Source organism: Scyliorhinus canicula, chromosome 4, assembly GCF_902713615.1.
Source record: "Scyliorhinus canicula chromosome 4, sScyCan1.1, whole genome shotgun sequence".
Lineage (NCBI taxonomy): Eukaryota > Metazoa > Chordata > Chondrichthyes > Carcharhiniformes > Scyliorhinidae > Scyliorhinus > Scyliorhinus canicula.
The window spans coordinates 22,488,410-22,513,741 of NC_052149.1; the positions used below are offsets into that span (position 1 = coordinate 22,488,410).

The window sequence follows — 25,332 nt, forward strand, 5'->3', positions numbered from 1 at the left end:
GACCAGTTGCAGGAACCAGCATCACATCTACCTCCGCCCCTTCATGAACACCGTCCAATGTTCCCCTATCACCTCCGGGTGGCATGACTCCAGTCTTAAAACCAAACCCTTGACCAGCAATTTGGCATCTACATTCAACAGGGCGATTGGACAGTATGACTGACACCCTGTGGGGCCTTTGTCCTTCTTCAAGAGTAGCAAGTTGGACGTCTGCACCAATGTCCCCGGGAGAGTGCGCCACTCTAAGGAGTCTCTAAACATGCCCAGCATAAGTGGACCCAACTGATCCATGAACTTTTTATAGAACTCCACCGGGAACCAATCTGGCCGCGGTGCCTTTCCTGATTGCATTAGTTTCAACACTTCCTGGATCTCCTCCAAACAATGCGGAGACTCCAACTCTTTCCGCAGCTCCTCCTCCACCTTGGGAAACTCCAGACCTCGCCATCCCTTGTCCACCTTTTGGTGGTTCTGATAAATATAACTTCTCATAAAAAGCCTTGAACACACCACTCAATTTATCTGGATCGAAGATCAACTTACCCTCCCCCTATCCGCTTCTGCCGCCTTAATCGATGTGAAGAGTCTACTTGCCTTCTCCCCATATGCGTAAACTGCACCTTTTTCCCACCGCAACTGCCGCACCTCTTTGCCCCTTGATATTAAGTCGAACTGCATTTGCAGTTCCTTCCTACACACCAACAATTGAGGGATTGGATCCCTCGCATATTTATGATCCACACTTAAAATTGTACCCACCAATTCCTGTCGCTCCTCCCCAGCTTCTGCCCCTGCATGTGCCTTCACTGCTATAATCTCTCCCCTAATCACCACTTTCAGTGCCTCCCACAGAGTCAAGGGTGAAACTTCCCCATTATCATTATATGCAATGTATTCCTGTATGGTCCTCAAAATCCTCACAAGGCCCCCAACTGTTCACATTATATATTAATGATTTGGATGAGGGAACTAAATGTATTATCTCCAAATTTGCAGATGATACAAAGTTGGGTGGGAGAGTGAGCTGTGAGGAGGATGCAGAGATGCTTCAGCGGGATTTGGACAGGCTGAGTGAGAGGGCACATGCATGGCAGATGCAGTATAATGTGGATAAATGTGAGGTTATCCACTTCGGTAGCAAAAATAGGAAGGCAGATTATTATTTGAATGGGTGTAAATTGAAAGAGGTGGTACTCAGTGAGACCTTGGTGTCCTCGAGCATCAGTTACTGAAAGTAAGTGCAGCAGGCAGTAAAGAAGGCAAATGGCCTTCATAGCGAGAGAATTTGAGTATAGGAATGGGGATGTTTTATTGCAATTGTATAGGGCATTGGTGAGGCCACACCTGGAGCATTGTGTGCAGTTTTGGTGTCCTTATCTGAGGAAGGATGTTCTTGCTATGGAGGGAATGCAGCAGAGGTTTACCAGGCTGGGATGGCTGGACTGTCACATGAGGAGAGATTAAGTCGTTAGGATTATATTCATTGGGGTTTAAAAGAGTGAGAGGGGATCTCATAGAAACTTATAAAATTCCACCAGGGTTAGACAAAGTAGATTCAGAAATAATATTTCCAATGGTGGGGGAGTCCAAAACTAGGGGTCATAGTTTGAGGATAAAGGGTAAACCTTTTAGGACTGAGGTGAGGAGAAATTCCTTAACCCAGAGAGTGGTGAATCTGTGGAATTCACTACCACAGAAATAGTTGAGGTCAAAATGTTGTGTAATTTCAAGAAGGAATTCGATATAGCTCTTTGGGCTAAAGGGATCAAAGGTAATGGGGGAAGTCGGGATCAGGGTATCGAACTTGATGATCAGCCATGATCATAATGAATGGCAGAGCAGGCTCGAGGGGCCGAATGGCCTCCTCCTGCTTCTATTTTCTATGTTTCTATTATTTGGAACATTAGACGTAGACATTGCATATAACAGCCAAGAAACAAGAGCATGGCTCCTGATGGTAAAGGGAATGGGCCTAGTCTACTCACGTGACTTCAGCTGAACTGGAGTGAGATAACGCACACAAATGATGGAGGATGTCATTCAGAAATAACCTAGTTTTCAAAGATGAACTGGGTACAGTCGTGCATCCGTAGCTGGCAAATGAGAGGCTGAAAACTGGACGTGAGCGTCTATTTGGCAAATGAAGCCGTCATGATCACACGGAGTTGTGATCGACCTTGAGAGGGCATCGGCAACGGCAAGGTCCTTGCCAGGGGTATAGATCAGTTGAAAGTCGTACCTGCGCAGCTTGAGTAGGATACGCTGGAGGTGAGGCATCATGTCATTCAAGTCCTTGTTGATAATATTTACAAGGGGGCGGTGGTCAGTTTCAACCGTGAACTGCGGAAGTCCATAGACGTAGTCGTGGAACTTCACGACTCCAGTGAGAAGGCCGAGACACTCTTTCTCAATTTGCGCATAGCGCTGCTCTGTGGGAGTCATCGCCCGCGATGCATACGCAACGGGGGCCCATGACGAGGCCTCGTCTCGTTGCAGGAGCACGGCACCAATCCCCGACTGACTGGCATCAGTAGAGATTTTGGTCTCTTTGGTCGGGTCAAAGAAAGCCAACACTGGGGCCGTGGAAAGCTTGGCTTTCAGCTCCTGCCATTCACGCTCGTGAGCAGGGAGCCATCGGAAATCTGTGGTTTTGCGAATCAGATCTCTGAGGGCCGTGGTGTGTGAGGCGAGATTCGGGATGAACTTCCCGAGGAAATTCACCATACCCAGGAACCGCTTTCCTGTCCTCGGGCGTCTTCATGGACGTGATTGCTGCAATCTTGTTTTCATCCGGAAGCACCCCCTGATGGGAGATGTGATCCCCAGAAACTTGATACTCGACTGGCCGAAGGAGCATTTGGCCCTATTGAGGCGGAGGCCATGTTCGTGGATGCGCCTGAAAACACGCTGAAGGCGGGCAATGTGTTCCTGCGGGGTGGTTGACTAGATAATAATGTCGTCGACATATACCCGGACGCCGTTGATCCCCTCCATCATCTGCTCCATGATCCGGTTGTAGCAGAACCTGCCAAAGGGTGTGTTGAACATGCACAGCTTCCTGCTTGACTAATCTAGTTGGATCTGCCAGAAACTCTTCGAGGCATCCAGTTTTGAGAATAGTTTGGCATGGGTCATCTCGGACGTGAGCTCCTCACTTTCGGAATCGGGTAGTGCTCCCGCATGATATTCTGATTCAGATCTTTAGGATCAATACAGATCCGCAGCTCGCCGGACTGCTTCTTGACGCAGACCATGGAGCTTACCCAGTCTGTGGGTTCCGTGACCCTAGAAATGATGACTCCAAGGTCCTGGAGCTTGAGGCAGCCCTTGAGGGGCGCTGGGACTCTGCGAGGTACGTGAACGACAGGCATGGCGTTGGGCTTGAGTAAGATTTTGTACGTGTAGGGGAGCGTGCCCATGCCTTCGAAAACATCATGGTATTGCTGGATGATGGAGTCGAGTTGCGCCCTGAAGTCTGTGTCAGAGGAGGCAGACACATCGCTTGAAGAGAGAGAGTGTACTCTCTGCACTAAGTGGAGCAGCTTGCATGCCTGCGCACCAAGCAAGGAGGCTTTTGAGGCAGCAACAATCTCGAACGGGAGAATGACTGTGTGAGCACGATGTGTCACCTCAAGGCAGCAGGAGCCGCTGGCGGCGATGGCATTGCCATTGTAGTCCAGCAATTTACACGCAAATGGCAGGACAGCAGGCTGTACGCAGAGCTTGCGAAAATCAGACAACGCGATGAGATTGGCAGAAGCGCCAGGGGACCGGTTGACCGTAAGGGTGGCACACCACTCATCATCCTGGCTGACACTGTGGACATGGACGGGTTCAGTGCCACGCTTGGGGGACATCCTGTTCGTAGTAACAACGCCGGTTTGGAACGGGACCCGTAGGTAATTGCAGGCACAGTCGGAATCAAGGTCTGGAGTAGGTTCATTGATGGCAGGCTGGATAGCCCTGACGTCTCTGTGGGGCTGGGTGGACCTTTGAAAAACAGCAGGCATGGAAGATCTGCACAATGCAGCGTAGTGGCCTCGTTTGCCACACTGCAGGCAGCGTCGGGACTTCGCGGGACATTGCCGCTTTAAGTGGGCGGAGCCGTAGTTGCCGCACGCCGGGGCGATCCAGCGTAGCGCGCACCTGCCCGAAGCGGTCTGTGACGTCAGCACGCTCACTGCGTGTAAGCTCTGGACTCCGCGAAAAGCGCGCAAAATGGCCACCATCGTTCAGATCGAGAGCCTGAAAAGATTTAATCATTTGGACCCGTTCTGCCTCGTAAGGGGCTTGCCACGCCGTTTAGCAGCCTGGATGCAGGAGTAGTGCGTGGAGGCATGTTCATGAAGTACACAGGTTTCAATGGCCGTGGAGAGAGTGAGCTGCTTTACTTTTAGTAGCTGCTGGCGCAGGGGCTCAGATTGAACACCAAAAACAATCTGGTCACGGAGCATGGAGTCAGAGGTGGACCCGTAGTTGCAGGACTGCGCAAGGACGCGGAGATGGGTAATGAAGGACTGGAAAGGCTCGTCCTTACCCTGAATTCGCTGCTGAAACATGTATCTCCCGAAGCTTTCGTTGACCTTGACCGGGCAGTGGCTGTCGAACTTCAGAATTATGGTCTTGAACTTCGACTTGTCCTCCCCCTCATCGAAGGTGAGCGAGTTGTAAATGTGCAGAGCGTGGTCACTGGCTGTGAAGAGAAAGAGGGCAATCTTCCGTGCGTCTGAGGCAGCTTCCAGGTCCCTGGCTTCTTGGTACAGCTGGAAGCGCTGTTTGAAAAGTTTCTAGTTCGAGGCCAGATTCCCTGCAATGCGGAGAGGCAGCGGCGGGCGAACGGAGTCCATTCTGTTGGATGGCGCGAGACTGGTGGAAGGCAGATCACTGAAAGGTAGGTCTCAGAAGTGCGAGCATCCCTCAACTCCTGGTATCATGAAGTGTTGACTAGTGCAGACTTGAGAGAAATTACCTAGTTTTCAAAGATGAATAGGGTACATTGCAGTTAAATTGCTTGCGGATCCTCAGGACACTCCTCCATTTTTCAAACCATGGACAGTGCCCTATGCCAGTATTCTTCAAACTTTTTTTCCGGGGACCCATTTTTACCAACTGCCCGTCCTTCGTGACTCACGCCGGTCGACCTTCGTGACCCACGCCGGCCGATCTGCGCGACCCATCATTTTCTCTTACCTTGTTTGCTGCTGACAAAAATGGAGGAAATCGTTTTGGGTCCCTTTGGCCCTCGTCCAATGGAACCTGTTGGAAAGTATGGAGTCTCCATCTGTCCAAAGTTCTGCATTCTTTTTTCCTGTAAAATGTTATCAAATAAAAGCCCCCAAACTTGTAAAAGAAATAAAAATAAAATGAATAAAATAAATGAATAAAACCCCCCCCCCCCAAACTTGTAAAACAAAAAGTTGCGACCGTTTAAAAAAAAGCGGCCGCACTGCGCATGTGTGCCCGATCATCGGCGCGTATGCGCATAGTTTTGCGCATGCGCGCGGATGATCTGGCATGCATTCGCAGTGCGCCCGCATTTTTTTTAACATTAACAGCAGTGCTAACCACTGTGCCACCAAGCCACCCATTGTGCCGCCATTCTGCATGGCAGCACCTCTACCAATTGCCAACCAATCAGCACTCGTTTCTCATACAGTTTCTTTTTCCTTATGTCAATGTAACAAAGAACAACACAGCACGGGAACAGACCTTTCAGCCCTCCAAACCTGTAGTCATGATACCACCCTTGGCCAAAACCCACAGCACTTCCTTGTGCTGTATCGCTATATACCCATCCTATCCATGTATTTGCCGAGATGCCTTTTGAACGCTGTTAATGTATCTGCTTCCACTCACCTCCCCTGGCAATGTGTTCTAGGCTCTCGCCACCCTTTGTGTAAAAGAACCTGCCTCGCACATCTCTAAACTTTGCCCCACGGACCTTATACCTATGCCCATTGGTGACTGACCCTCCACCCCGGGAAAGAGTGCCTATCCATCCACTCTATCCATGCCCGTCATAATCTTATAGACCTCTATTAGGTCACCACTCAACCTCCGTCGTTCTAATGAAAACAGTCCGAGTCTATTCAGCCTTGCCACACAGCTAACACCCTCCAGACAAGGCAGCATCCTGGTAAACCTCCTGTGCACCTTCTCCAAAGCCTCCACATCTTTCCTGGTAGTGTAGCGACCAGAATTGTGCGCAATATTCCAAGTGCGTCCGTACCAAGGTTCTATACAACTGTCGCATGACTTGCCAGTTTTAATACTCAATGCACCGTCCAATGAAGGCAAGCAATCTGTATGCTTTCTTCGCTTCCTTGTCCACTTGTGTTGCCACTTTCAAAGATCTGTGTACCTGCACCCCCAGATCCCTCTGACTTTCTATATTCCTCAGAGTTTTGTCATTTACGCTATATTTGCCATCTATGTTAGACCTCCTTGCGACACTTCTTGCAAAGTGTCCTGATGAGTGCAAGACAACAATCTTCAGCATGCCTCTCTTCTTCAGCAGTACTCCAGTTCTCGACTACCAAACAACTATTTACAAAGGATTACTTAATTAATGCGACATGGTAGCACAGTGGTTAGCACTGTCGCTTCACAGTCCCAGGTTCGATTCCCGGCTTGGGTCACTGTCTGTGTGGAGTCTGCACGTTCTGCTTGTGTCTGCGCGGGTTTCCTCCGGGTGCTCCGGTTTCCTCCCACAGTCCAAAGACATGTAGGTTAGGTGAATTGGACATGCTAAATTGCCCTTAGTGTCCAAAGGGGTTGGGTGTGGTTGCTGGGTTACAGGGCGGAGGTGTGGGCTTAAGTGAGGTGCTCTTTCCAAGGGCCGGTGCAGACTCGGTGGGCCTCCTTCTGCACTGTAAATTCTATGGGCGGGATTCTCTGACCCCGCAGGGGTGGGGATTGCGCCTGCGCCTTCCAAAGGCCCCCTTTGGAAGCGGCCCCCCGGCAATTCTCTGGGCCCCGATGGACCGAGCGGCCGTTTTCGGCCAGTCCTGCCGGTGTGAAATGGGCATGGTCCATCCCAATGGGACCTGGCTTGTCGACTGTCTAGCGCGGTCCTCGTGGTGGTTGGGGGGGTGGGAAGAGATCCGGCCTGTGGGGGGGGGGGGGGGGGGGGGGGCACGGTGGCCTGGGGGGGCCCTCCAATCTGCACGCGTGCCTGTGCGCTGGGGGCACCCTTTCCTTCTGCACGGCCTCTGTAAGGCTCTGCCATGGCCGGTGCGGAGAAGAAACCCCATGCGCAGGAAACACACCGGCAATCATGCGCCGCACCAACTTCTCCAGTGCGGGCCTAGCCGCCGGAAGTACAGAGGATTCCACAACTTCTGGGTGGCCGGAGTGGTTTGTGCAGCTCTTGGAGCTCCCCGGTACGTGCTGCCCCACCAATTGCGGGAGAATCCCGCCCCATGTCTATAAATTATTTTCAATGTTTGTTGAAGTGGGAATTAAGGTTCACAATTTTAGGATAGTCATCAAAAAGAATTAATGGTAAGTTATACAAAGATATATTTATGGTGTGGATGTTTAGAAAGTGGATTTCTGTAACAAGTAATTGTTGAAGCAAATTGCTAAATTCAGCATAGAAAGCAATCTGGAGAATGGCTTTAGATGGGGGAGTCATGAAGGAAAGCAGTGCTGAGTTGTTGAGGTACATTGGCTTTTACTTGTAACTTTATCATTCTATGATTATAGGAGTTGGGCCCTAGAGACTGGCATAAGTGCACATTTAATGAGAACACTGTCAAGAATTCTTGATTTTTATTTTTGGAAGATACATTGCCTGCAGCAAGAACTGAAGATAGCCACAATCAATATGAAGGAAACAAATGAGCAGAATATGCAACTCCAGCAGACTTTGGCACAGTATCAACAAATGTTGCAGAAGGGGACAACTAGAATCGGAGAGCTGGAAGATCACCAAGCAGTGATAGAGAGACAGGTAATTTTTTCAGAGTGTTTCTTTTTGACTTTTGTAGCATAATCTATTTGATATAACCTGATATCCTAGCTTTCTTTGGGAAGACACTTTCAGGTTTTTGGCAAGATGAGAGAGAGCATGAAAAGGCTCTTGTTCATTCATGGAAGTGTTAAATCCTAGCTCTAAAAAGGTAACGCCTTCCAGTGCTTGCAATCACTTCCCATTAGGATAGACACCTGCCTGAACACTGTACTGTTGATTCTACAGTTATGATCTTTAATAAATGAAAAGGCAAGACAAAGATTAATATTCGGCCGTACCATACCCCATGACTGCATAGATTGAGGGGTTGAGTCATGAATGCAGTGGGGAGGTTACAGATCTCATATTCCTGTTGTGCCCATATTTCAATTCTTGCTGACAATGAACACACCATAACATCTAGAATGCCAAGCACATGATTGAACTTGACCGACAAAATATTTTGGAAGCTTCTGATTTTTAACCCCAACATGGTCAATATTCTACATTCCTATTAATTGCAGTTGGTGGCTCTCACTGAGTATGGTGACAGGGTTCTCCCCCCCCCCACCCGCACCCCATCTCCCGACTTCTTGAAGAGATTTGTTGAACTGGGGTCCCACTAGTTTGGTTACGGATTATGACAATCAACTATTCCTGCATAATTTCTATATCAAACATTTCAAGTATGCCAGACACTGAAGATAGAAGTCTGGCAGTATTTACCAACACTAATGGCACTGCATAATGCCGGTGTCTTGGTTGTGTTCACTTCCTAGGGCACCATTATGGCACAATGGTTAGCACTGCTGCCTCACTGTGCCAGGGATCCAGGTTCAATTCCGACTTCGGGTGACTGTCTGGAGTTTCCGTGTTCTCCCCGTGCCTGCGTTGATTTCCTCCGGGTGCTCCAATTTCTTCCCACATTCCAAGGATGTGCAGGTTAGGTGGATTGGCCATGATCAATTGCCCCTTGGTGCCCAAACGTTAGGTGGGGTTATGGAGATAGGGGAGTGAGCCTAGGTAGGGTGCTCTTTTGGAGGTTTAGTGCAGATCCGATGGGCCAAATGACCGCGTTCTGCACTGTAGAGATTCTATGATTCAATCCAACCCGGTAGACCTCTATGTGAAAATGACATATGAAAGCGGTGAAATATGGTATGGGGTTGTATATTAGAATTCAGTACATGGACTATTGACAAGATAGCAAACAGGAGGGAGGCTAATGGGAATGATTAGAATGAGGGGAGGGTAGAAAATTGGATGATAGAATGGAAGGAGCAATGAATGGCCATTGAGGGTAGTTTCTTGTAGTGATTGGAAGTAGGTAACAGTATCCCACAAGGTACCGTTTCGGGTAGCTTCTGTTTACTACATATATTCATGATTTGGATATCGGACTCGATGAAGCGGTGTCCGAATTTGCAGATAAAATTAAAACCATAAGTAATTATAAAGATGAAAGAAAGCTACATGGGGATGTTGATTAGTAATGGGATATTAATATGTTATGCAGATTCACTAGGATGTTACCTGGTTTGAACAAATGACTTGGAAAATATTGAGACTGGTTTGTTGATTTGATAAATGTATTTAAAGTTACGAAGGAATGGGCTTGGGTGGTAGAAACACAGTTTCTGATAATATCTATTTAGAATGAGAAATGAATACAAGATTAAATAGAAAAGAGCACTTTTTACCCGAAAACGGCAGAAACTTCAATGGAAAAGCGTAGCTGAAGATCAGAGGAGAAGATCCCTCCCCGGGTGTGGCATGTCTGCTGGTTACCAAACCCGGCAGAAGGTGAAAGACCTGGCCAAGGAGTTGGAAGAGACCTGTGGCACAGCAGCTATTGGAAAGATGGCAGCGGGAGAAGGGCCAGCACAGGTTGGAAAGCCCCTGATGGCTTTCATCAGGGAGGAGTTCCGTCAACAAAGGAAAGAGATGCAGGAGGACAGATTGAAAGGGCTGTGGTACCCTGAAGAGCTCGATGAAAAGTGTTTGGAGGCATTGGGGTCGCAGATCCGAGAGATGGAAAGTCGGATCACAGCAATCGGGTTGTGGCACTGGAGGTGGGGCTCCAGGGACACCTTTGAAAGATGCTGAGAGCAGAGGTGGAGGAGCAAGAGAATAGGTCGAGAAGGCAGAACCTATGCATTGTCGGCCTGCCTGAAGGAGTGGAAGGCACAAGTGCCATAAGGTACGTCCCTAGGATGCTGGTGGGGCAGATGGCGGAGGGGATGCTGGACAAGGCCCAAGAGATGGATAGAGGCATAACCCAAGAGCTCGAGAGCCGCCACGGGCAGTGATCGTAAGACTCCACAAGTTTGTGGAAAAAGAGAAGATCCTGCAGTGGGCCTGGGAGAAGCGGAACTGTGAATGGGAGGGGAATAAGGTCTGAATATACCTGGACATTGGAGCTGAACTTGCAAAACTGAGTGCGGGGTTCAACAGGGCCAAGGCGGTGTTGTATCGAAGGCAGATCAGGTTCGGGGTCCTCTACCCGGCAAAACTATGGGTGACTTATGAGGGCCGGGAATACTACTTTGAGACCCCAGAAGCAGCCAGTGACTTTATTAAGGAACACAAATTGGGGATGAAGTGAACTTTATTGGGAGGTGGAGGTGCTGGCACTTTGGAGTAACAGAAGAAACCGGTAAAGTGGGTTGGGGGTGTCTTCTTTTCCTCCCAGGCGGAGGTTTTTTTTTTCTTGTTGGGTTGACAATAGGTAGCAGGGGTGAAAGGTTTGTAAGGGGACTGCGCTGGCCCCCGCCCACGCCCCTCCACATGTACCCCTCCTGCTGCCAATGGCTGTGTTTTGTTTGTCTTTGGGGGAGGTGACCTGTGGCCTGATATGAATGTGTCTTCATTTGGGTGGGGGAGGGGGGAGGTCTGCAGGGAACCTTCTACACAAAACAAAGAGATGAGGGTGGTGGAGGGGGATCAGCAGGAGGGGCCTTTGGACAAGAGTTGCTACGCTGGCAGGTAATGCTGGTGAACAGAAATGTGACGGGGGGGATAAGGCCGCGAGAGATGGCTGAGGGTGGGGGGGTGGAGATGCAACGTGGCAGGGTTCGAGAAGAAGCATGGGCAGGGGCGGAGAAGGGGACCATCTTGGATGGACCAATACAGGGTGAAATTAAAGGGGACAGAGCCGAAAGGAGAGGATTACAGACGGTAGAGGGGAATTAAGGTGTGAGCCTCCGGTAGGGCTTATAACATGGAACGTTCGAGCGCTCAATGGACCAGTGAAAAGATCGCGGGTTTTCGCACACCTCAGGATTTTGAAGGCGCCACTAATAGTGTGAGTGGACTCTGCCTGTGAAGGTCACTCTGGCACTAAACTTTCATACCTCTGGATCGTTGGATGATCCTTGCAGAGTCTTCCAGTAAGTTGCACACAGCTGTGTCACGCATGCTCTGTTCAGTCATGTTGGAGCATTCAGCCCCAAGGCTGATTTAGCGCATTTTTGGCTAGCCTGCTGTGCTCTGCCCTCCCACAGTCCATGGGAATCCCCCAATCTCCAACACCTCACAGTGAATCACTCCCATCAGCACAAATGCCTGACTAATAAAGGCATAAACTCTGATGTCTAGCCATAGCCATTTGAGGCTGAAACCATACGAACCTCCTGGAGACTGACAATCAAAAAACGGATTATCCAACTGGATAATCGACAGAAAACATTGAGAAGGAAGAAAATCAAAAGCACTTTGTGCAAATCCCTGGTTGTGTTTACTGTCACTGAGTACCCAATTCACTTTTTCCAACTAAGGGGCAATTTAGCGTGACCAATCCACCTACCCTGCACACCTTTGGGTTGTGGGGGCGAAACCCATGCAAACATGGGGAGAATATGCAAACTCCACACCGACAGTGACCCAGAGCCGGGATCGAACCTGGGACCACGGTGCCACGAGGCAGCAGTGCTAGCCACTGTGCCACCATGCTGCCCTTACTGTGACTTAAGCTTATGTTTGCAGGTGCTATATCTGGTGCCCTCCCCACCCCCTCTCTGGCATGACAGGCAAGTTGCTGACACCGGTGCCCTGTTGGTGAAGATGACTTTGTCAGCTGTCCTCTTACCTGCAGGGCCTGTGCAGACTCATCCTGGAAGGGTTCATTCAGCAACATAACTGAGCACTCCTCAGTCGCCACGGATTCAGAGGGTGATGTGGGGACAGTAAGAGAGGCAGACGAGATGCTGCCCTTGTTCGGGGTGCAATACGAGGAGGCCCTAGAGACGCCAACCAGCTTGTCCGCCATTGACAGGTGAATTCTCACTTCCGTGCTCACCAACGAAGGATGGACACACATCAGAGAGATTGGGTGCCGCGTCCACCTCCCATACAGGTAGTAACCTCTGAGGTCAGTGCCTGTGTGAGGGCTTGCAGGTCCGAATGCAACCCTAGTGCTGCTCCTCCAGAAGAGTTGCCTCTCTCTCAATGAATGAGGCTGTGTGCTAGGAGGTGATGGTTAGCGCAGTGCTCGTGCTCTGCGAGACTCCTTCATGAAAGACACCATGACACGCAAACCTCCAGCCTCTGCCAGATCTCCCTGCACATTCCGCTGGACATCCAGCATTTGCCATCTTACGGACGGCTCCAGAGGCTCATCATCTTCCTTGGGTTCAGCGTAGTCTCAAGCAATCCTCCAAATGCCAGTGCACTGAGCAGTCTGTGCCTCCACCATCTGCACCAGTGAGCATGATGTGCCCTCACTGCTGTACCCTGCCAACGCTTCCGAAATGGTTATGCACTCCAATGTGCCAGTCTCTGTGCTGGTTCTCGGTGCTGAGTGAGGGTGTGCCGCAGGTGCATCCTGCGAGTTGCCATGCTCCGATTTCAAAGGAGGGTCACGGTCTCTTGGCTGGCTGGTGGATGGCTCATCTGAGAGATGAAAATAAACATTCTAAAACATTGCTTGTATAACAACGACTTAATATTCAATAAATGCTGCCCATTGTGATTGGTTCCAGTCGTATTGAAGTGTCTCAAAGACTAACACATAACTGAATTCGCTCTAAGAGATGAGACATTCATTCATCACTTTCACCCTCATCCTGTCATGATTCTGCCCATTGGGCTTTTACCTTCCTCTGAGATGCCAGCCTCACTACAACCAGACTTCCCTCCTCATTTGCAATTGAGCTCCAGTGCTCCCATCACATAGAATCATAGAATTTACAGTGCAGAAGGAGGCCATTTGGCCCATGGAGTCTGCCCTGGCCCTTACAAAGAGCACCCTACTGAAGCCCACGTATCTACCCCATCCCCAGTAACCCCCACTTAACATTTTATAGACACTAAGGGTAATTTAGCATTGCCAATCCACCTAACCCGCACATCTTTGGTCTGTGGGAGGAAACTGGAGTCCCCTGAGGAAACCCACGCAGACACAGGGAGAACACGTGCTGCCCACAGTAGCATAAGCCCCACATGGCTGGTGGGGTTAGCCAGGATTGGCATCCCACCACCAGTGACTGCTCTCTCCCGGTTGTCATTGATACCATTCTCCTGAAAATAAGTGCAGAGCACCCTCTACCTTCAGGAGCATACCATGTTGCCTCCCAGCTCAAATCACTTCCGAGAGGCTGGAGAATGTCATCACCCCCTTGGACACCTGACCCTTTGATGGACCCAAGGCTCTATCTAGACTTATCTTTCCAGCCTTTGGACGTATGGGCAGATGTGTGATCTAAGTCTCCCTGAAACCAACTCACTTCATTGCAACAATGAACGGACGCCCTTCCTCTGTCCACCACACTGCACAATGTCCACTCATCACTCACCTGTGCTAACCGCAGTAGGTCATTGAACCTTTTCTGGCACAGGATCCAGGTGCGCTTGACATGGTCACATCTGCTGACTTCAGCAGCCATCACTGTCCATGCCTTCTTGCTGAGGTGTGATGGCCTTCTCCTTCCACCACGGGCATTAACATGTTCCTCCTGGCTGTGCCTGCTTCAAACCGGGCTCTGAGGTATTCATCCGGGAAATGAGGGGCTTGGTGACTGCCAGAACTCCTCTCCCGCCTGCTGTAACTATCACAGATCGCCAGCTCGCCATTCTGCAGGCCATGATGCCTCAGCATGTCAGAGAGGGAATTCAGTGATATAGGAACAGACACTTGAAATTAGGATTACTCCTTGTACGAAAGCCAAACACTGACTTGAACAGGTTGGACTAAATGGCCTTTATATGAGCAGGTCCTTCTGTACCTCAATAACATGATGTTCTATGTTTAGTATAATAATAATAATTGCTTATTGTCACATGTAGGCTTCAATGAAGTTATTGTGAAAAGCTGCTAGTCGCCACATTCCGGCTTGTACGGGGAGGCCGGTACGGGAATTGAACCCGCGCTGCTGGCCTTGTTCTGCATTACAAGCCAGCCGTTTAGCCCACTCTGCTAAACCAGCCCCTAACATGCATTCTGAATATTATAAGTTTAATGCCTATTTATATTTTAATGAAATAGTACCAAATTTTAAAAATCTAGTTATGCGGTTGATTACTAGAGGATTAATATTTGAAGATCTTCATAATAGCTCCACTGATGCTTCGTTCATTAATACTGGGATAAAGTGCTGTTATATTTCTGAAACAGGTTTCTCAACTGGAACAAGAATTATTTAAACAGAAGATGGCGTTTACAGATGAATTCTCAAAAGCAGAAGACAAGCTTTTGAAGGCTTATCATGACCAGGATTGCAAGCACCAGCAGGTGGTTGAACTTGCCAGCGCTTTGAAGTACGTTTCATGGTAGAGGGGATTAACATCTGTCGAAAACAAATGTTCATGTTGTTTAGTATTGCTCGTTATGCTCTCCTTAATTTGCTGTTTTAATTACGTTTGCTCAAGAGTCGCCAGGTATCTTTTCAATACCACCACAAGGTTCAAAACCGAATACTGATCAAAGACTCGATACACCAGGTAGTAAGTTTGGAATCAATGCACATTTATTTACACACACAGTCAATTATTACTCATGCACAAACTCTACTCACTAAACTACAACTACTACTAAAAGCCTATACTTAGCTTCGGGTGCCCACTCAGTCAGAGGAACAATGGCCGTTGTCCGGTTCTGAGGCTGCTGGCATCGAACTGGTATTGAATAGTCGCTAGGAGCGCCTATCTCGTAGCGTGCGTTGACCTGAGACTCACTTGTCTGGTGCTTGGCGGGTCTCTCGTTGCTGAGAGCCAAGGCCAAGATGAAGGTGAAGAAGAAGAGAGCGATCTGTCTTTGGGGACTCCTCTTTATACCCCAAAGGGGCATCGTGCTCTTTTGGGCGGTTCCTGAACTTGGCCCCAATTAATTGGACCATGTCCCAATCATTTGTATTGATTTCTCCAATAAAGGGGTCGTTGCTTGATCACTGGGCGGGCCCTAGGTGACCGTTGGCCTGCCTTTGTTTTAGTCTCCACTGGCGCCGGGGAGTCTGCCCTGGTACCGATTGCTTAAATGTTTCTCTTTTGTCCCCGGAGATAGCTCATTACTATGCTAATGGCTTGTAGTATCAGTTCTGTCTGGGAGCTCTAAGTTCCAATCCACAGGCAAACCTTGCGCCTGCTTGTTTTCTTAGCACTGTCCAATTTTCCCTTTACTCTTTGCAAGTGTCCATTTTGAAATCGGGACGTGGCCACCCTAGGTGGCTACACTAGCCCCCCGTTTTTTTTCTCCCCCTGTGGAAAGGACAAGATTTGAGTTTTTAAATAAATGCTCACATTCTATTTGTGCATCATTTCTGAATTGTTAGAAAACTCTGATTTTGCTCATTTTCAGCACGATTTTGGAAAACCTAGAGTGGACAGTGTGTTAGCAAATGTATAATTTCACCACAGGGCCTTGGGATTGAATCCAGTGTAGACTGAAAACTTCACCCATTAGAATAAGTCTTTGTATGAAGTGAGTTTGGGGCAGCTTCAATTCTATTCCTATGGACATCAGCCCACAGCACTAAGACGCTTGGAGCTACATTTGACACCCACTCAGTGAAGAGTAGAAAATCTACCCAAAGTTGAGATTCCCAGACTATGGGATTGATGATGTGGGAAATGGGAAACCATCATGACTGCAATATGTAGGTTATTTATGAGGTTGCAGGGTTTTAATCTGCACTTGACTTATTCTGTAGTTAATGTGCAATTTTTTGACAGTCAATACATTGTTATACATTTACTAGTCCAGAGGAAGTGCAATATTTCTATTATCTCTCCAGACGCCACAGCATTTTAATTGTTAACTAAGTAAGATTCAAACTGGGAAAGTGGACTGTGAAGTATTACATCTGGTAATGCCTTAATGGTATATGTTTTTCTGATGCAAACACTGATCAAGTTTGTTTGAGGTCACATGAACTGTTGGTCAAGTTGCTGTATAGTAGTGCAGTGATAGCTTTTTTGTATGTTCTAATCTAATTTGTTGAGTCACAAGTTTGTGATAAAAAAAATAAAATGCAAAAGGGATTCTAAGCTAGAATCATAGAATAATACAACACAGAAGGAGGTCATTCAGCCACTCATCCAGTTCTCTTTTGAATGTTATAGAATCTGTTTATATCTCCCTTGCAGGCAGTGGCTTCATAGCCTGTCAACTCGCAGTATAACAATTGTTTCCTTATACACCTCTTAAATCTGTTGCCTCTGGGCACCAATCTTTCTGCTAATAGGAACAGTTTCTCCTTATTTGTCCTTATCGAAAACATTCACAATTCTGAAAACTTCTGTCATATCGCCTCTTCAGTCTCTCCATATAACTGAAGTCTCATCCAAGTAGCATTCTAATAAATCTCTTCGACGTCTTCTCTATGGTTTGACACCCTTACTGAAATCTGTCCAGAATTGAACAGTCCAGTTGAAGCCAAACCAATGTTTGATTAAAGTTGAGCACAACTTCCTTGCTTTTTAATTATTTTCTTCTATTAATAAAGCAACAATCCCATAGTTTATTTAAATAACCTTCTTAACTATCCTGTCACCCTCAAAGATTTGTGTATTTACACACCAGTTTCTCTGTTCCAGCACTTTTGTAAGGGCCATGAAGAATCCACAGAGAGTTTTTTGAAACAAAAACTTACTTTATTTTACAACTACTGTTATATGCAGCTCCAGTAGTTCCCTACTGGGTCTTCTCTCTAGCCAGTGCCTAACTGGCCAGCTTTATATATGGTACGACTATACATTGTTTAGAGATTCCCCACCCCCTTACTAGGTGAGCTCGTATTCAAAAGAGGCATGTGGAAGTTCATTGCTCCCACCTCAAAGGCTACTTGCGGCTCGTGGGTGATAACAACCCCCCCCCCCCCCCCAACCAAAGTCCGAAGAATCCTCCGACGTCTGTGGGGATGGAGGGCGCCGGACTCTCGACATTCAGTTGGGAGTCATGCACCTGGGGTGCGGATCAGATGGTGTGAACCTGGAAGGCGAAGGATGCTTCTGCTTGGAATGAGGTAGTGACTGTTCCACTGGTGGCAGCTGTACTGTGTGCTCCACGTCAGAGACTGCCGATGCTTGGGGTCCCATCACGGGTAGCTGTGGCATCAGAGGTGGCTGGGTGATAACTTTCCGCTCACTAGAACACTTTCGAAGAAGCGGTGGCCTGGACTGAAGGTGGTTATGGTGCTTTCACATAATACGACCCTGGGTTTGCACCTGGTAAGAAACCGGCGGAGGATAACGCTGGAGATCCATGGGTGCCGTCAGCGAAGTTTCAAACAAATGCTGAGTCCCCGGCACAAAGTTCCTGGAAGTTCGACGTCAAGTGGGACAACGCCCTTGTTGCTCCTGGTTATGGCACACATTCGCACTTATATCTGAAAAGGTCATACTAAGGCCATATACAAAGTCTCCCGTCCACCAGCAGTTCTGCAGGGGCAACGCCAGTCACTGCATGCGGAGTAGTCCTGAGCAAAATAAGAAATGAGCAGCCTAGTGTCCCATTGATCCACAAGACTTTCTCGAGGCCCCGTTTAAATGTTTGCACTGCTTGTTCCGCTAAGCCATTAGAAGCCTGGTGGTATGTGCCGCACCCCGTTTGCCTTCAGAAACCCGAGAACTCCTCACTCATGAAAGATGTGCCGTTATCAGTGACAAACACTTCAGGGATGCCGTGTGTGCAAAATGATGAATGTAACTTCTGTGGTTGCCCGGGATGTGACTCCTGCCATCTTTTACACTTCAAGCCACTTTGAATGGGGGGTTCAATCAACAAGAAGAACATGGACCCCTGAAACAGACTGGCAAAGTCGGCATGCAACCATGCACACAGCCATTCCCAATTATGTTGGGGCACAGCTGGCAGAAACTCCTGATGCTCTTGGCGAGCGGAGCATTGTAGGGCCACCTTCTCTCGTCCGCGTCCAGGCTCGGCCACCATACGTAACTGCATGCCAGCACTTTTATCTTGGACATGCCCGGATGACCATTGTGGAGGTCTTTCAGGATTAACTCCTGCCCTTCCTCTGGAATGACTGCGTGTACCCCACGGCATAATACCAATCTCTACACTGAGCTGAGACAGCTTGGAGGAAAATGCCCTCAACTCGCCTGGGAGCTGTCATTGCTGTCCACCATACAAAACCACGTGCCGAACTATAGATAGGATCGGGTCCGTCTGGGTCCACTCATGGATTTGCGACGACATGACAGGCAAATAGTCCATGAAATTCAGAGCCGCGACTACCTTGATCGTCCTGGGGGGGGAGATAAAGGCCCAGTCAACAAAGGCAACCAGTGCATCAACATTCGCAACAGTCCCCGGTCCATATTCGAAGGAGTACTCGTGGGCAGCTAATAATAGGGCCCAGCGTTGGATCCCTGCAGAAGAAATGGCTAGAATTGCTTTATCCTCCTTGAAAAGCCCGAGCAAAAGCTTGTGGTCCGTAACCATAATGAAGTGGTGACCATGGACAGTAAAAACATTTGCCGCGAAAACCACCGCCAGACCTTCCTTCTCGATCTGCGGGTACTTTCTTTCTGCTGCAGCCAATGTACGGGAGGCGAAAGCGATCGGACGTTCCCTTCCATTCTCCATCTGGTGGGACAGAACAGCCCTAATCCCATCGGGGGTATCGTCGCATTTGATGAGTATGGGTTTTGTGGGATCATAATGGTTTAGTAACCTGGAAGATGACAACTGCTTCTTCACCTGCCGAAAAGCTGTTTCCTGCGGCTGGCCCCAAACCACGTGGGATTCTTCTTCAGAAGAAGGTGCAAGGGGGCCAACGTGGTAGCAAGGTTCAAGAGAAACTTTCCATAATAGTTAACGAGCCCAAGAAAAAGCAAAATTCCGAGTGGCCCGTTGGGATGGGGGCCTGCTGGATAGTGCGCATCTTCTCCTCAACGGGGTGCAAATCTTCGCGGCCCACCCAATAGCCAAGGTGGACAACCTCCCTCGCATAGAGTATGCACTTTGCTCATCGTAAGTGGACACCAGCCTCAGAGAATCTCTTTTTAATACAGCCTCCAGGTTGTCCAACTGTTCTTGCTCTGAGGCTCCTGTGACCAGCACGTCATAGAAATAAACTGCCCATGCAGAAGCCCTCGCAGGATGTTCTCTATTATGCACTGAAAAACAACACAGGCATAGGACACTCCGAAAGGCAGCCGTATAGACTCATAGAGATCCATTTACCTATTGATAGTAACGTATTTGCAGAAGGCTGGATCCATCACAAGCTACAAATCGATGTGGCCCATATTGAACTTTGTGAACGAATGCCCATCTGCAAGTTTCGCATAGAGATCCTCGACATGGGGCATGGGGTAGCAGTCCAACCACGAAGGTGCATTTGCTATCAATTTGTAATCCCCGCATAAACAAACTGTTTTGCCTGGCATCATGACCAGTACAACTGGCGATGTAAATCAGCAAACCAGACTGGCCTGATGATACCCAAGGTCTCCAAACAACTGAACTCCGTTTCTGCCTTTCCCAGCAAGGCACTGGGAACTGGCCGTGTCTGGAAATATCGCAGCAGTTTCTGGGTCAACTTCTGTGTGGGCTGCGGCCCCTTTCATCGTCCCAAGTCCAGGTTCAAACTTTAAGGTATTTCCCCAATACCTTGTCCAGTCCACCGGACCTCATATGGAGGATGTGCTGCCAATGCAGCTGCGGATGGCATAACCAATTAGGGCCCAACAGGCTGGGCCCGTGGCCCTTTACCATAATGTGCGTGAGGCACACGGACTGGCATCCATAAGTCACCAGGATCATAGTGGTACCTGCAATATTCAACCTGGTCTAGCAGCAAATCTAGCATCTGAATCGCCAGCTTAATGCGGTCAAATGTTCTCTGTCCGACCATGGAGACAACTGCGCCAGTGTTCCAACTCCATATTGAGCAGGTGCCCGTTGACTCCACTGCAACCTAATGGGGACCACTCGGGGGGTGGGGGGTTTCACTCATGGCATGGCTCACGCCGGGGTTGGTTACGACAAGCTCCACACCAACCAGGCTCCCTTGGGGGGGGGGGGGGTGCATGTAAGGGGGCTGAAGGGTGGGGGTTCACTCATGGCATGGCACACGCCGGGGCTGATTACCACAAGCTGCACACCAACCAGGCTCTCCTGGAGGTGGGTGCCTGTAAGGGTTTGTGTGTGTGTGGAGGGGGGGGGGGGGCTGAAGAGGGGGGAACCCCCTGGGACCCCATAGCGGGGTGTCCTCACTTGGGAGGGGTGTGGGGTAGTGTCCATGGGCGGGATTCGCTCGCCTGACGACTGAAAATGCCCGCTCGAAGTCAGAGTGGTGATATGTCTGTGAGCTGTATCGTAGATGGCTGCTGTTGAAACCTCCAACCAGCAGGTGGCAGTACAGGCACCCTATGCGGTCTCAAGACCGTGGTCATGTGACAAGGCACTCATATAAGAGGGGGCACATCTGATCATCGAGAGATGGTTATAAGACTTACAAGTGGACAGTAGTGCTTAAGGTAGTTCCAGAGGAGTACAAAGAAACTCCATGATAACTTGTTCTGTAATAGATCGTTATCTCACCACGTGTGATTCAATAAAGATCCTGGTTTGGACAAGTCACAAGTCGTTTGGTAGATTCCTTGCTAGAAATCGAACACCGAACACAACAAATGAACCTTTACACCCATGGCGATATTGTGGCAGGCGCGGCGAAAAATCCAGCCCCATGTGTGTGGGGGTGACATTGCCCATGGGTGAGGAGCGTGGGGCCACAGAAGCTCACATAGAAATCGGGGCACCCTTTCAAAAAACGGGGACCCAATCTCGAAGTTCAGCTTCCCAGTACTGAAAAAAATTCTAAATGTTGGTGAAACCGGTGAGAAGCTCTCCAGGCCCAGAAGTGTTGTTTGTTAGCGGTGGGAAAATCGCCAGCTGAGCCGGCAGGAAACTCCCTGCAAAACCGGCCACAAATGAACTCTGAAATGTTTTCGTTAAATTCTGCCCTATTCAATAAAAATTTTAAATTCTGAAAATTTCAAGCTTCACTTTTCAAGTGGAGAATGAGTCTCTGTTTTAAATTTGTTCAAAAACAAGGCTGTCATTTGTGCCTTTAGGGTTATGTTAGTCTCATGACTATCTGTCTTTTTTAAACATAAATAGCCTAGGATTTTCTAAAGTATCTTGCACTTAGGTATGCCTTGTGCATTTTAGATATCTATTGAAAACTTCCAGAACTTTATATCTCGGTACTGCATATGATTTGTCAATGAGAGTTGTACTATCTTTCAGGTATCATTATCTGCATCAAACTGTTTTTTTTGTGACCAGTTCTAGTTTTTGTTTACACAGAGAAATAAAGACTGAGATGGAGAAGTGCAAAGGTGAAACTAGTGCGCTTGAGAAAGAACTTCTTCAACTAAGACGAGATAGTGCAAGCAAGGACATTCAGCTCAACCAGCTGGAAATGACTCTGCGTTATACGCAGGTAGAATTGAACAAGAAGTCTGACGAAGGTAGTAAAAATCATTTTTGCCTTGTGTGCATGAGTTTGTGTGCGTGTGTGCCTCGATTTGGCCTTGTTAAACATTTTCTGATGAAATGGCACATTTTTAAATGTCTGTTTCTTTTTCAATATGCAGTACCAAATTTATAAAAATTTGAGATACTTATGAAATTGATCACTTAAGGCCATTTCAAAAAATATGAAAGATGAAAAGCTTTCTACTTGAACACTATGCATAATTCTTATGAGCTTCTTGCATTGCGTTGCACCACTTGAACATTTGTTTCATATTGTGGTGTTATTAAGTTGTTTGCCATGGAGGAGTGTTCATGATGCAGTTCAACGGGTTGATAATCAGCCCACGAATCCTTCCACCACTATTCCCCAAAGGAAAAGAATGTGTGTGTGAAGATGCTGCTTAAAAATAAAAACCTGAATTCTTATGAAAGAAAATTGAGATTTTCATTTGTGAAATATTTCAACATATCAATTAAATATTTTCAAGTGGTTCATATAAAATTGGAGTGCAGTGAAATTTGTGAACAGTTGAATGGCTGAAAACAACTTAATTCACATTATGTAAAATTAATTCCCTGGTAGTGCTCGATCTGGAGGAAAATCTGCACCGGATGGAGACAGATCGAAGCAGTGCTGTGCAGGAAACTCAAAAGATGGAAACACAGTTGACGAATGCACGGGGTGAATTACAAGATGCTTTAAATCAGCTTAAGGAGCTAAGAGATGTACTTCAAAAGGCTCAAAATAGCATAGAGGAAAAAAATGACACCATTGAAGAGTTCACAAATGAACTTCGGTGAGTTACTTCATCCCCAGGAGCGAAGAGGTGAACTGCATTGTATTGATACTATGGAGAAATAGATTTGATCCATTCATTTAATTTTCCCATCGGTTTCTTTCTTTGATTTCTGATCAGCGCTTTGTAAATTTCACATTGAGCAAATGTATTGCACATTTACATGGTATCAGCCGTGTACTTTGTCATTTACAGACTTTAATTTCTATTCTGATGACCTGCCATGTTATGTATGGCACCATTTTCAAAATATTTTTTAAAAACACTAATTTGATACTATGAAAGATGAAATTTGTCAAAATTTATCTTTACTGGTTTTGTCAAAATGAATTGGACCTTGCGTAATAGTTTGAGAAATTCTGATTGTTAAATGTTGTATTTCAGCACTTAATGCTCCCCTTTTTGTGGTTAGTTTCACATATGTTGACATTTTTGATGTGGAAATATTGTACTCCATTAGCTGCATTTGATTGTAATGCCTTGATCAAATGTAAAAAGTTATTTTTTGTGTAAAATTGCTTGAGCCTGTTTTTTTACTTTATTTGTTAATTTTATCAGTGTGATTATCCAATCAAATCCACAGCAGTAGGAATCCCCTTTTGACCTACTAGCATAATGCACTATTTTCTGACATACAGTTTCAACGGTGTCAATCCTTTGTTCTGCAGCAGCTTGCCTGTTTGAAGGCTGTGTCACAGAATTACCTGAATGCAGGAGGCCATTTGGCCCATCAACAGTAGTAGACTCGCCAACTTTAAGGGCATTTAAGTGGTCACTGGATAGACATATGGATGAAAATGGAATAGTGTAGGTCAGATAGGCTTCAGATGGTTTCACAGGTCGGCGCAACATCGAGGGCCGAAGGGCCCGTACTGCGCTGTAGTGTTCTATGTTCTAAGTCTGCACTGGCTCTCTGAAAGGGCATTCTACCTAGTCCCATTCTCCTGCCTAATCCCCATAACCTTACACATTCTCTCTTTTCAGATAGCAATCCAATTCCTTTTCGAATACCTCGATCAAATCTACCTTCACCGCACTCTGACGAAGTTAGTTGCAGACTCCAACCACCTTCGGGTGAAATATGCTTTTCCTCACATCACTTTATTGCCCGTTATTTTGAATCTGTGCCCGCTAGTTCTTGATACACTCTCCAGAGGACATAAATCCTCACTAGTTTCACTCTAATCACTCTATCTGTTATAACCTGCCTGCTTACCATTGGCTGGGGACTAATGACAATCCCACAATCCTATGCGAGTATGAGCTTCCCCAATGAGGGGGGCGGAGAAATCATTAGCAGACTCCCTGCATAAATAGAGCTGGCCAGTTTGGAACCAGCAGAGAGAGAGGAGTGAGCTGCAAGGGAAGTTGCTGCTGCTGTATATATATGTTATTGTAAATAAATGTTATTTCTTTGTATCCTGAAGACTCGTGCTGGATTCTTCGTGGCCCTCACGAAACTATCCATACCCCTCAGGATCTTGAATACGTCCATCAAGTCTGTCCGCAGCTTTGGTTTCTCCAAGAAAAACAGACCCAACCTCTCCAGTGGGCAGCACGGTAGCATAGTGGTTAGCACAATTACTTCATAACTCCAGGGTCCCAGGTTCGATTCCCGGCTTGGGTCACTGTCTGTGCAGAGTCTGCACATTCCCTCCGTGTGTGCGTGGGTTTCCTCCCATAGTCCAAAGATGTGCAGGTTAGGTGGATTGGCCAAGCTAAATTGCCCTTAGTGTCCAAAATTGCCCTTAATGTGGGGTGGGGTTAGGGTGTTCTTTCCAAAAGCCGGTGAAGACTCAATGGGCCGAACGGCCTCCTTCTGCACTGTAAATTCTGATTCTATGAGACCAGCACTTCCCTGATGAATGGCGTAACGGTTGTACATCCTGGGCCCGAGGATTCCCCCTCTGAGACGTCCTGTGTCTCCATCTCGGAGTTGGAGTCTGTAGCCTCCGTCATCTCGGCGTCTCTATCTCCACACGGTTCTGTCACGACCTGCGCAGGCTTTGAGTGAGGCACTAGAGGAAGATTGTGAGGAATACTTTCCATTGTGTCTGGTCTCTGTGGCTGTAGAAATGAGCTCCGGGGGCAGGGAATCTTTGGAAGGGATAGTCTTCTGGACCGAACGTGGTCTATATGTTTGCGCTGGAGACGACCCTGGGCTTGCACCTAGTAAGAGATAGGGCCCATTTGACGAAAGATTACGCCAGGGACCCACTGGGCACCACCAGCAAAATTCCGAACGAACACTTGATCACCGGGCGCAAACTGCTGAATCGGCTGATGCCGAGAAAAACCATGACCCTGCCGTTCTTGTGTGCAATGTATTTTTGCGCCAATGTCCGGGAAAACCATGCTAAGGCGGGTGCGAAGTCTCCGGCCCATTAGGAGTTCTGCTGGAGCTACCCCAGTCAACGCATGGGGGATGGTCCTATGTGAAAATAAAAATAAGCTAGTCTCGTGTCCATTGACCCGGAAGACTGCTTCTTTAGGCCTCATTTGAATGTCTGCACTGCGCGCTCCGCCAACCCATTTGAAGCCAGGTGGTAAGGGGCAGTGCGGATATGGCGTATGCCGTTCATCTTCATGAACCTCGCAAACTCACTTGTGAATGGAGTGCCGTTGTCCGTGACCAGCACCTC

At 47.8% G+C, this 25,332-nt stretch overlaps 1 protein-coding gene across 4 annotated transcripts in view; it reads left to right on the forward strand.

Moving 5' to 3' along the window:
• The window catches only part of ccdc18 (coiled-coil domain containing 18), a 182,276-nt gene that overhangs the window by 100,836 nt on the left and 56,108 nt on the right, over positions 1-25,332 (forward strand). For all 4 annotated transcript variants that reach the window (XM_038793852.1, XM_038793853.1, XM_038793850.1 and 1 more), the window contains 4 exons: positions 7,787-7,954; positions 14,565-14,707; positions 21,723-21,886; positions 22,477-22,690. In XM_038793852.1, the coding sequence (XP_038649780.1) occupies positions 7,787-7,954; positions 14,565-14,707; positions 21,723-21,886; positions 22,477-22,690 (689 nt within the window). The remainder of the gene's footprint in view (positions 1-7,786; positions 7,955-14,564; positions 14,708-21,722; positions 21,887-22,476; positions 22,691-25,332) is intronic.